This window comes from Bemisia tabaci, chromosome 3 (assembly GCF_918797505.1).
Source record: "Bemisia tabaci chromosome 3, PGI_BMITA_v3".
Taxonomy (NCBI): Eukaryota; Metazoa; Arthropoda; class Insecta; order Hemiptera; family Aleyrodidae; genus Bemisia; species Bemisia tabaci.
The window spans coordinates 57,589,863-57,602,539 of NC_092795.1; the positions used below are offsets into that span (position 1 = coordinate 57,589,863).

Consider the following 12,677-nt stretch of genomic DNA (forward strand, 5'->3'; position numbering starts at 1 on the left):
TCACTTTTTAGGTAGATAGTAAGGAGACTTCTTCGAGTCAAGGAAATACTAGAATTATTCCTATAAAAATAGAGGTATCACAGCCACAGTATAACAATCAAATTTCATCACCACTGTCCCCGCAAACACAGAATCCGAGTCAGCAATACCAACAACAAAGTCATCAGTATCAGCAGCAAAGTCCTCAGTATCAGCAACAAAGCCCTCAGTACCAGCAATCGAATCATCAGTATCAACAGCCAAGTCAGCAGTATCATCAACCCAGTCAACAATATCAGCAACCGAGTCAGCAGTATCAACAGCAAAATCAGGTGTACCAGCAGGTACAGCAGCCTCAGCAGCAACAACAACAGCAGCAGCAGCAGCAGCAAAGATGGCCTGTTTATGTTCCGAATAAATTCAATCAACCCCAGTCCCCAACAAACGAAAAGTAAGTTTTACATGAAATTTTCGTCCAAAAGGACGCACAATAGAACGAGCTAATAGAGGAGGTCGGACATGAACTTTTTTGGCTGAAATCTCAAATTTTGATGTTTATTTCTTCAAAAATTCTATTTCAAGGGGTGTGCCTGAAAGGAGTTGCCCCAAGGAAAAACCCAAAAGAACGACTCGTAAACTTTTAATTTTCATATTTTTGGAAATAAAAACTTTCAAAGTTTCTAGATTTTGTCCGACTTCACCTTTTGACTCGGTCCAGTGTGCGACGATTGAATTCATATAATTTAACATTTTTTTAATTGAATCAGTGAGACCGAAAACACACCAACTCGGAAAAATGAAAGTAATTAAGACACACACAAAACTGCACCTTAGATGAAGAAATGTCTAAGAAAAAGATTTTTGGTGCCTAAATACAAGCACTCAAGGACAATTGAAAGGTCCGAGTTGGAAATGATTCGCCAACTTCAATGACCTTTTTAAAGATTTTGACCGTTTTTAATGAAAATTGAGCATTTTTGAGTTACCGAGTTGGGGTGTTTTCGTTCTCACTGATTCAATTGAAATTAGTTTTTATACATCCTCTACCACTAGAGAGATTCATAAAGCAGTACTAATTTGAGTGATGTAACCATCAAAATACGATTCCAACTAACGCGGAAGGAACCAATTGGATTAATAGAAGGCGTAATGTAAGTAAAACTGCAGATTGGCTGCGTAGCCTAGGCTTTGAGTAAAATCAGATTGAATGCCCTTGGCTCTGTATCCATGCGAGCACCTTGAACTTGTGACTTTCAGTTCTCGCTTGCGGCTGTGGCTGCGGCTGAGGACTTGAGGAGTGAGCAGCCAAGCACAGCACTGCCGTGCTACGGAAGAACGCCGTATGAACCTCCAGACGTTGCTACATTTCCTTCAATAAAAACTTCATTTACTGGAAAAATTGTGAATGGTATTCTTCAATTTTTTCAGACAATTTTGTTCGCAATTTTGTCTAAAATGTCTGAAAATTTCAAAGAAAAATACGTATAATCTTTGTCAAAAATACATGTTTTATCCGGAGCAATTCGGCAACTCTCGAAAGTTCATACGCCGTTCTTCCTTACCATGGCAGAGCACCTGAGAGGAGTTCATCGCACAAACAATTAAACTTCAACGGAAGATCCATTTAATCTTGCCACGCCGCGCTGCGCCATAAGCATCATCTAGCACTTTAGCTGTACCTAAGTTCATCATAATATTTTACCCATCAAGTACATTTCGACGTCCTCCTGACATGAAGACATAACTGCATTTCGCGATGAGCCATATCGTCCATTTAACTCAATGCTTTCCCGGGCTCATCACAATGTGCAGTTACGCCCCTTTATCAGCCTAGCGCCGATTTATTGGTAGTAACCACGCACGTTTCCTCCGAATGAGTGCAATCACTTGCTCAATCTCATTTTATTGCCGATGAGAATCGTGGCACTGAGAATCATATGGATTACATTTTGCAATAAGGGACCACTATCTCTGGCTCTCCCATAAAAGCACATATCTGCATAGGGAAACCAATGGCATGTATATTGTTTCTCAGATGGGCCAGAAACAGTGGTTCCTTATTGCAAAAGGTAATACATGTAAAATTCCCTTTAACAAATTCATAACAGGCAAAGCAAGTTACTTGATGACAACATAGTGGAACAAGATTCCATCCACTTCCTTCTTTCGTCTAATTGCAGGAAGAGAGGCTAGGCTGTATACACCACTTCTAATATTTTAATTCAGGGCCGGATTTATCTACTTGCCGCCCATGAGCCGCCTGTATTTTGCCGCCCCCTTCTCATTCATTTTGAAACATCAATAAAAGCCATCAAATGAACGTGCCAGCGGAAGAGGGGTGCATAAGACGCGCTTACTCGTGTTGAACACATTTTTCGGGAAAGCCCTGTCAACAATACTAGCAAAAGTTCACGGAACTTTGCGCGAAAGTTAAGTTTCGTAAACCTATCCCTGTGTGGACAAGGCCTTCCTTTCATAAGAAATGAACGAAACAATTATGAAAGAACAAACATAAATGTGGATTAACGATTTTAACTTCCGCCGCCGCGCCACGCAGACCGCACCGAGTTTGGCGCAATGCGTAAAGTATTCAGACAGTCTTGTAGGCGCTATGAGTTTCACGCCGACCGCTGCTGAACGCACAGTGTTTGACGCAATGCGTGAAGTATTCACGCAGTCTTGTAGGCGCTGTGCCTTTCACGCTGATCGCACTGTGTTTGCCGCAATGCGTGAAGTATTCATGCATTCTTGTAGGCGCTATCCGTTTCACGCTGACCGCAATGACCACTCTGTGTTTAATGGAATGCGTGAAGTATTCGTGCAGTCTTGTAGGCGCTAATATGTGTTACATGCCGATCGCCACGCCGAGGATTTCTCCTTTTCATCTCAAGTCCTCGTCATCATTTCTCTCTTAGTCGCGCCGTTCCAGACCAAATTGCGTGTTTGGTGTCTCTCTTAACTCGACTAATTAAAGGTGCTGTCTCTTGTATCATTGAAAGACGACAAAATTAAAAATTACTATATTCTCAGGAAATTTGAGATTTTGTCATCTTCTCTCGTTTGTAATTTTTGTTCTAAATTCGATTTTTTTAATACCTACATTTAAAAAAATTGCAAAATTTGCCGCTCCCTAGATTTGCCGCCATGGGCTGTGGCCCATGTGGCTACCCCCTTAATCCGGCCATGTTTTCAAAGACAAAGATCAGGGAATTTTCCACACTTCCTTAATTTTGGACTGAAGAGGTCTGCTTGTTGAATACCTGTGCCTTGAATTTTGATGCATTCTTGATTTTTCAGTGGAGGACCTATCCAGTCTCGTTCGTTTAAAGTTTTGCAGAAAATCACTGATACTGACAATAACGAAGGTAAGCTCTAGGTTTTTTGGAATATCAATTCAGGGGTCAGTGGACTCGCAATCATGCGAAATGCATGAATGAACTTCAAGGGTTTAACCTTGAATGCAGTATCTTGAGGACAGTAGTAAGCTTATGTAGCTCAAGGTAAGTGAAACGGAGGTATGCGCTTCTCGACCCTTTCGGCTAGAACTCGGCTTTCGGCCCCCGCCGCTAGAGCTGTGGCGCGAAGTTTGAATTTCAACAATTTTCCAGTCTTGGCCGAAAACAAAAATAACCGTCTGCTGTTGATTGAACAAATTCAATGCAAGCGAATTTTTTGAAAAATGAACATTCATTTGTTTCTAGTATTTTGGCTGTTTTTCTTTCGTTTTTATCAACAGCAGACGGTCATAATTGTTTTCGGCCAGAACTGCAAAATTGTTGAAATTTAAACTTCCCGCCACAACTCCAGCGGCGGGAAGAGCATATACCTTCGTCTCCCTTACCTTGCATGTAGCTGATAAGCCAACGAGCGTAAATCAGTGTAAACTTCAACCTCTGCGACTCCCTGAATGGGTCAGTTGCGCTGTTCTCAGAATCGTGTTTTGATGCTTGATTCTTGGTGATCAGCTGAAAGTATTAAGATCTGTCAAAACAGCAACTTTCTGCGTTTAATATCAACCGTTACCGAGGTATCGCGCTTTGAAAAATTCGGTTTATGACGTCATCCACCGCGGTAGTGGCACCCTTGGTTTCTTCCACCTTGCTTTCATCTGAGTTTCACGTTGAGTGGCCAGCGCAAATGTGTGTCTCCCTGACTGATGCAAGCAAGGTGGAAGAAACCGAGGGTGTCACTCCTGATATGTGATCGATGAGGTCATAAACCGAATTTTTCAAAGTGCGGTATCGCGGTTAATTATAAACGTGGGAAGTTGCTGTTTGGACAGATCTTAATATTTTTAGCTGATCAACAAGAATCAAGCATGGAAACACGATTCTGAGACCAGCATTTATAGTAGCATTTATACAGCATATTATATTTTTGAGGGAAGTTATGAATATGGTTCTTTGCAATTTTCGTACACTTTAGGATATATTGCTGATGAAATTCCCGAAAAATCGAAACGAAAGTGTTTTCAAGTTTCCCAGAATATTTTTGTTCCATCAAAAGGAATTTGGCAATATCCGAAGGCTCATACGGCGTTTCTCCCAGCAGGACAAAATAGAATTCGTTTAAAAATGCAAGATTCTATATTTTTAGGCTTGATACTTCAGTAAAATGGCTCAGAATAAAGTGAATGTCATTATGTTCCGATAGGCATTCGGCAGGATTATCCCGATGCATCCACGTACAATACTGCTGGCGTGCCTCTGAGTCAGCTGAGAAAAATGCATCTGTCCGATGACGACAAAGCCCTCATGGATAAAGTTAAATCACAAGGTAAGTTTTTGTCATTCCAAGTGTCCCTCGGTTTAAATAACTCTGTAAGCCCATCCCTCAAGTGAAACCAAGTCTAACGCGCTTGCATTCCTCCCTTCAGTCGTATTTGTTCTTTCGTTTGCGAAGAATTCACCGTTCCAATAGTTGCATCCGTCCCAGTCAAAAGTAGTACATGTTCTGTGAATAAATGTTCCGTGCAAGTCCCCCCGCAAAGTAAGCAGAGCTGTCAGATCTATCAGCTCCAAGATCTTCCTCTTTTCAACTGTACCGAGTTTAACAGTTTACCGCATCTGGTTTCACTTTGGAAAAATGAGTTGAGAGTAATATTGAATGCAACTATTCGTAAATTGACTTCAAAGATTGAAATAAGTCGAAAAAAAATTTGGAACATGAAAATAGTCGTTAGACTTTTCTCTTAACATCTAGTCTCAAGGAGATGTAAGACGTCAAACCTCTTTTTTAGCTTGAAACTAGACGTAGGTGCGTTTGTGTGAAACTCTGTCCAGCTGAAATAAGTCAAGTTTCAAGCATTTTATCGTTTATACCAAGCTCTGAAAGTAACTGCAACTTCCTTGGCAATATATTACACGCTCAATAGTGCAACGCCTTCAAAATCAATGTGATACAAAATGCTTCTCACTGCTTTAAGTTGCAATCCGGCCGCTGCTCACATATTGAAGGAGCAGCGAAATGGTCACTATATCGCTCTCTGAGAGGCATGAAAGTCATAGGCGTTTTCGTGCACCAAGGCTTTTTCTTATTCGATCAAAACTTTCATCGTCAATTTTTTTCTCAGAGAATCATTTCACTATTTGTAAGCTTGACACATAGTTTTCTGCGTTGACCTGTCGTTAAACAACCAGCACCGATTATCTGTGTAATGCATGGGGGAGAAACCTGTTTTAATTTTATCCTATTGGCTAATTAAGGGTAAAGACATGATTTGTCCATTCGATTGGAGACACTAAAAATTCCGTGAATGGATAATTTCCCCTCGAAGTTCCCTTCCTTTTCTCATTGAACGAACTTTGATGAACGCAAGTTGAAAAATGAGATTAATGCTGATGGATCACTTTCTTTTCTTTGTTTTTTTTTTTCGAAGTTACCAACGCTATTGAACATCCTGAAGAGGCTGAGCAAAACCCTAGGTACCGAGGGAGCAATATACCGTCTCGGGTTTTCAAAATTCTTGACGATAGTGGTACGTTTTAAACACAAACAAATTGAAAAATTTTCGGTGATGGTGTCACTACGGTTACGGAATATTGCATCTTTCTCTACTACTCATTAACTTTTTGGGTTTTTCACTTCATCATAATTGGTACAGCAGGAATTAACTCATAACCAACCCATGACTGTGCCATTACTTTAATGAGTTGGTGGAGATATACTGCATCTGTTTCGACTCTGGTATTGGGAATACGCTGAAAAAAGGCACATCAAGAGCTAATATAAAAATTCGATGAGATGGAAATTGAAGAAAATTCTCGATGCTACGCAAGGAAGATTCAGGATAGTCTTCAAATGGTAGACCGTGTCTTTAATAACCCATGTCTTTCCTGTAAATAATAATTTTCAAAAATGAATCGTCAATGTCATCATTTGTTCCCTGCCAAAAAATGGTTCGCTGTTATATTGATGGAAAAAGCACATGCACTTACACATATCACCGCAATAAATAAAGATAGATACCCGGTGGCACTAATTATGGTCTCTAAGAAACTTGTATAAAAAAAAAAAAAAAAAAAAAAAAAAAAAAAAAAAAAAAAAAACAACTTGGAAGTAATATATTTGAAAAAGAAGTAGAAATAAGAGCGCTGAACCTCAAACTAAGATGAGACTCGAGCTCAAAAGATGATTCTTGATGATTCATTTGGTTTTAACCTGTATTTTCTTATATTCAATGAAATTCAGCAGAAAGGAACTAACCCATTGAAAAAAGCTCGAGCAAAATAGCGTCGATGGTGCTACCAGAGAAATGGTGCGGCCAAAGTATCATTTAAAAAAAGAGGGAAAATAAATTTTTGCGGTCTATGTGGTAAAAAAGTATACTGTGAACAGTATAATTTTTCCCTAGAATTTGAAACTTTTTCAAGGGGTGCAAAATTGAAACTTTTTTTCCCGTGCCTCTCTGAAAGTGTGGTTGCTTCCTTTCTGCTCTGAATTGAATGCGATGATTTGATTCTTTGTGGTGATGGTATTCGAATGTACAGTGGACGATGATATTTTTCTTCACTCGGAGCCGGATCCACGGTATCGTGGTGCAGCTATCCCCTCTAAGGCCTTCCGTATGTTGCAAAACATGACCAGTGGTACATCCTCCTACCAATTTGGAGGTGAGGTTGAAAACTCCGCACACAATCTTTATTCTCTGCTTACACCAATACTCGCACTTTTCTGCTTCAAAATGCTACTTTCACTAAACTTGAGCAAGATTTTTGGAGCTTTGTAAATATCATTTGTTTAGTGAAATAATCAAGCAATTTCTCAAATTCAAAGGAGAAAATTACTTGTGTGCAAATCTCACTCAACATAATTAATTAACGAAAATCTAAAACCTCCAATCGTTCAATAAGTAACTCCTCCCATCTTTTATGAAATTTTTTTCAAGAACTCATTCTATTTATGTCAAAATGAGAGTCAAATGAGAGATAGGAGAATGAGGAGTATATTGTGCATGAATATGTTCGTAGAAAATAGAAGCTGCCTATGTATGTATACCTAAACAGCGCGAGCGTTTTTCTTTGACATGCTGGAGAGTGGTTTGTAAAATTGACGTTGCTCAAGCATAAGCCTTAAATTTTGATGGTATTTGCTTGTTTTTTTTTTTTTTTTTTTAATTTTTCTCTTCTAATAAGCTAACAATGCGGTTCTAAGATGAGACACACATAACTCATTCATCTGATAACTTTGTATGGTTTATTCCATTTCAAAGAAAATAAATAATTAATTATTTATTACTTTAATGTATTTGCTAAAAAATTGTGCACGGCTTCACTTTTTTCATCAAAGAGCATGTGCAAAAAAACATAATCCGGTTCTTTTTTTACACATTTTTTTCCAGCCTATCTTTACTCTCCACTATTAGCCAGAATAAAGTGTGTTCTTCAGTTGAAAATTAAATCGATATTGAGTTATGTTTTTATGTTTGAGTAATTTTTCATATCGATTGTAACTAGTAACAAATGGGCCTGTTGCATGCAAGAGATACAGCCGTGCGAATAGACTTTTTAGAGGTTAAATGACACGAAAATTACGATGGTCACATTAAAAAAGTCTGAAATACACTCCTTACTGCGCAATTTGTGTTGTTAGGAACGCGCTTTTTCAAATTTCCCGCGTCTGGGGGCAGTTTTCTAACGGAAACAATGAACGGCAACTCGCGGCTATTTCCGGTCAACTAAAACTGACAACATAACCTAAAAATCGGAGCTCGTGACATCGTGAAATGAAATGTAGAAGGATTGCGTTGGATATTTAAAAGTTGATCGATTTGGTTACCGCATAAAGCGTTTATGGACCACTGTAGGAGATCACGTTGGGTTTGTAAACAAACTGAAGGAAAAAATAACAACAACAACAACAACGACTCGGCATCTTCCGGAAATCACCAAGCCCGCCGTTTGCTCGTTTCCGGTGATTAGAAAAGTGCCCCCGGACGCGGGAAATTTGAAAAAGCGCGTTCCTAACAACGCAAAATGCGCAGTAAGGAGTGTATTTCAGACTTTTTTAATGTGACCATCGTAATTTTCGTGTCATTTAACCTTTAAAAAGTCTATTCGCGCGGCTGTATCTCTTGCATGCAACAGGCCCATTGTTGCTGGATGCATTCTAAGTCCATGTCGCAAGTTTCCTTTTGATTCAATGCTCTCATCGTTTGCTGCACCTAATTAAAAAGGAAAGGGAGGCCATTTTGATTTCAGCTTCAATAAAAAATAAATCTTCTTCATTAATGTGATTTAATGTTACCTATTGCCGATTTATAAGCAAAGAAACTTGAAATATGACTATTTAATATTTTTAAGAAAATCTCGATTAACTGCTGCGTAAATTTAATTGAAAATTAAATTAAATTGAAATTTAATTAAAAATTGAATGCAGGGAAAAAAGGAGGAAAGTAATAATTGTTACAATAGTATTAGAGGTAGCATAGTTATCTGTAGCACTTTATCAAACACTTTGTCAAGTAGAATAACCATATTCTTTTCAAGCAAAAGGCAAAATTCTCATCGAATACGATCTGATATATTTAATGGTCCATAGTTGGAAGACTTTCCTTGCTGAAAAATCTCCTACTCAAGTTTCAGGTCATAAATTTAATTCGTCATTCAACAAAGCACAATCCGTATTTGGACGTATTTCTGCCAAACGGAACTATGTGCATTAAGAAATGAGCCCTGAGACCCATAAGAATATATATGCGTATCAGGGCTCACGTTATCATGCACATAGTATTTCGTTCGGCAGAAATACGTCCATTTATCCATAAGATATTTTAGTATGCATTTATACTTATTGTTTTCTTTATTTCGTCAGTACCAAAATCTTCCGGAAATGAAGACTATTCTCAAAACTCGCCTGTGCGCAGTGGGACACCGCAGTACGAACAAGGTATGGTGTAACGTTTTGTTCCGCAATTTTTGTGACAGCCCTCTCCTGATGTTTAACAATAAAATCAAGTGTGTTTTTCCCCAAAAAATTTCTGGATTTTGAGCTTGAAAAATTGAATTTATTACATGTCACTATCCATGGACACAATTTTCTCAACTGAATACTCAACCTTGCGTCATTCTTGTCATTGATTTTCACCCACCAACATTTTAATTCATCCGATTGTGTGTTAACATATCATTGTTGTTAATTCCAAGATTAATCATCACACAAAAGAAGTAACTGAAAATCAGCGGAGGAGAACTTTCGAACAAAACACCTACCAAAAATGGTTTTGCTCGGCCGTTTGAATTAGAGCAAACTATGTGCTTCGTGACACTACTGTGCTGTATGCACCGAGTTTATCAGAAAGGAGCCAACCCACATCTCCGAAAAAATTGAGTTCAGAAAGTTTTTGAGTCCCTTGTGGTTATACTCTTTCCTCTGCTAAAATCTGGAAGACGAAAAAGAGTAATTAGTGTGTGAAAAGTGGGGTTAAAGTTTATTTTCTGCATTGAGCCTTATGCAGGAATAAAACTTCAAACCTCTTTTTCTCAGTTTAAACTTAATGTGGGCTGGTTCCTTTCTGATGAACTCGGTCCATATAGCCACTTACAGATATTCAGGCAAAAGCTGGTTCATCGGCTTATTCGATGACTTTTTCATTACCTTTCACCATTCTGACTTTTCCCATTTTGAGTGTTTGACGGTCGGATGGGTTCACTCACACGATCCTTTTATGACTTTGCAAGTGTGTTGTGACTAACTTCCCTGTAATGCATCGTATTATATTGAAGTTGATTGTATTGTATTTCATTGTATTTAGCGAATGGCCACTCCCGGCAGTTTGTTCCCGCATCACAACAAGAGCATGTTCAAGAGCCTAGAAAATACACCGGAGGAACCATCCCATCCCGTTCATTCCGCATGTTGCAAGCCATGACCGTCCATAATCCAGGTATCACGTCAATTTTTGCACATCAAACTTGAGAGGAAAAAACAATAAAGGTCTAGCGATAAGGATGACTTTGATTTCGAAATAATTCTTATATCGAAATAAGGGAGAAAAAAGCTTTTCATCAAACAAGAGGAGATTACACTAACGCCCAGTCAGAACGCCCTCCAAATTGGTGTAGGCAACACAAGTTCCCACGTGGTCGAATAGTGGTATCGTCTTGAAACGGAACATGCACTCGAGCAAAATTCTTATTGGTTCGCCTTCAATTTTTAGCGTAGGCAAGATGAGCTCCCGCGTGTTCGAATAGTGGTATTCTCCTCAGTATAATGGTCAGACGGTCTCTGTCGGCGTATTAGTCGCAGACACGATTAGTTTAATTTGGATCGCGTCGATTCAATCGAATCTTGTATTGGTATACTTTAGTGTCGAATGGAATTTGAGTTCGAATTTGAGTTCAAGCGAATTTAGCATTTACCATTAAACGGTCATTTACGTTAGTACACCCCATACGCTGTTTGCGACCCAACTATTCTTTTTTACTTCCCGTGCGAGAAGAAGAGGTTGGGAATTTAAAGGAGGAGAAAAAGTAATAGAGTAGTAGTAGTAAAATAATTTTATTTTAAAGCGGTGCTTTAGCATCTAAGGCCATTTACACCTCTAAAGAGGGCAGTAACAGTCATAAATTTACATGGAAATATCACTAAAAATACAAAAGGGTTGAGGGGAAAAAGAATAATGGCAGGAAAGAAGTATGGATTTGATTAAAACATCAATTCTGCAATGTGTCTCGAGTTTGACTGTTTAAGATCAACCCCTCTGTTCAATTCATTCAATTGAAGAAAATTAATATTTTTCCCTTGGGGACGTTTTAGAAAAATTCTGTCTTTCTTTTCTTCTCTTTTTACATTAATTGAATGGGTAATACGTGAAGCTGAAGTTTACTTTTGACTGTAATTTCTTCTGAAAAAGGTTGAATCTTTAGAACTGATCAAAACTTGGAAAACTCATCTCACATTGTTAGATTACTTACTTCCTTATTAGAGTTAATACGTTATGAGGTTGCGTTTTATGTATTTATTTCTTTTGAATTTTATTTTAAAGATAAACTGAAATGAAGACCCAGTCTCAAGGCATGCGTACCCAACTCATTGGTAGATTTCCATAACTGATCAGACCATGGATATTAATTTAAAAATACGTCAAAAAATTTGAGCCTGCATGGTAGCACCTAAAGAAATCTCCAACACAGGATTTATAGCCTCGCCTCTCATATTGTCTCCTCTTCCATTTTCTACATTAACGCCTGCTCACCTTTACCCGCAGTTGATTCAAATGCTTGTACATAAAAAAGCTTGAATACCCATCTGCATCTCTCATGCACTAGAATAATTTAGGAGAGAGAAAAATTACGGATGCCGATCACGTATATTTTCCACGATTTAATTTCAATCCTTGGTCCTTCTCCAATTTGATATTTAGAATGAACTACATATTTCTCCTAAAGTTTTTGAAATTGATAAGCGATTTAAATTTATTTAACCATCAATAGTAATCATGCCCCAGAGAGACTTTTGAAGGAAGTTAAAGGCACTATTTAGAGCGCTAGTTTTATTATTCCTGAGGGAAAATTCTGAAATCGTCGAAAATTTTTGGCGATGTTCCTGACTAGTTTTCTGTCCTTCAAATATACCGGTAGTTCATGAAAAGGCAATGGAGCCACAAGGCGACTTGCCTCCTTCTTCATCTCTGGCTTTATTTGTTTCTTAACCATAGATATCAGCAGCTTAAACCGTTGATATCAGCAGTTTTAACCATTGATATCTGCAGATTTTGCATAAAAACTCAATAGTTAACAGACTTCTGGTACACGCTCAACACATATTCTTGTATATTCGCACAATGGATTCGAAGTTCTTTGTGGTTTTCATTGTTCTTGATTTCAAAATCTAGGGATTAGTATTGGATTGCTATACCGAGTCAAAGCTACTTATTTTTCTCGGGTGCAATGCTACTAATACATATAAAATGCAACTCTTATGTATTCGTACAAGGTTGCAACATTATTGATACATTTTTGAATTGGACCCAAGCAGCTTTAATTTATGAAATAATAGAAACAGAATGAACATTTTGTCGAAGCCTTAACTTTAAATCTAAACTCTGGTTGATAATTATATTTCGACCGAACGATTATCAAGCGAGTTGTGCGAGACAAGTTTCTTGAAACGATGAGAATTATTCTTTAAGATTATTCATATTCAAATCATATGACATATATTCTCTCTTTACTCACGGAGTTTGTTGTTTTGTTATA

General features: G+C 38.1%; 1 protein-coding gene across 6 annotated transcripts in view; it reads left to right on the forward strand.

The window, feature by feature from the left end:
- The window catches only part of LOC109034133 (uncharacterized), a 70,035-nt gene that overhangs the window by 50,785 nt on the left and 6,573 nt on the right, over nt 1-12,677 (forward strand). The window contains exons 7-12 of one of the 6 annotated variants that reach the window (XM_019047104.2): nt 12-430; nt 3,277-3,344; nt 4,633-4,755; nt 5,858-5,956; nt 9,292-9,366; nt 10,232-10,363. In XM_019047104.2, coding sequence (XP_018902649.2) covers nt 12-430; nt 3,277-3,344; nt 4,633-4,755; nt 5,858-5,956; nt 9,292-9,366; nt 10,232-10,363 — 916 coding nt within the window. Of the gene's footprint in view, nt 1-11; nt 431-3,276; nt 3,345-4,632; nt 4,756-5,857; nt 5,957-6,968; nt 7,092-9,291; nt 9,367-10,231; nt 10,364-12,677 lie in introns of all 6 variants that reach the window. The other 5 variants (XM_019047103.2, XM_019047107.2, XM_019047106.2 and 2 more) reach the window with 5 other exon arrangements.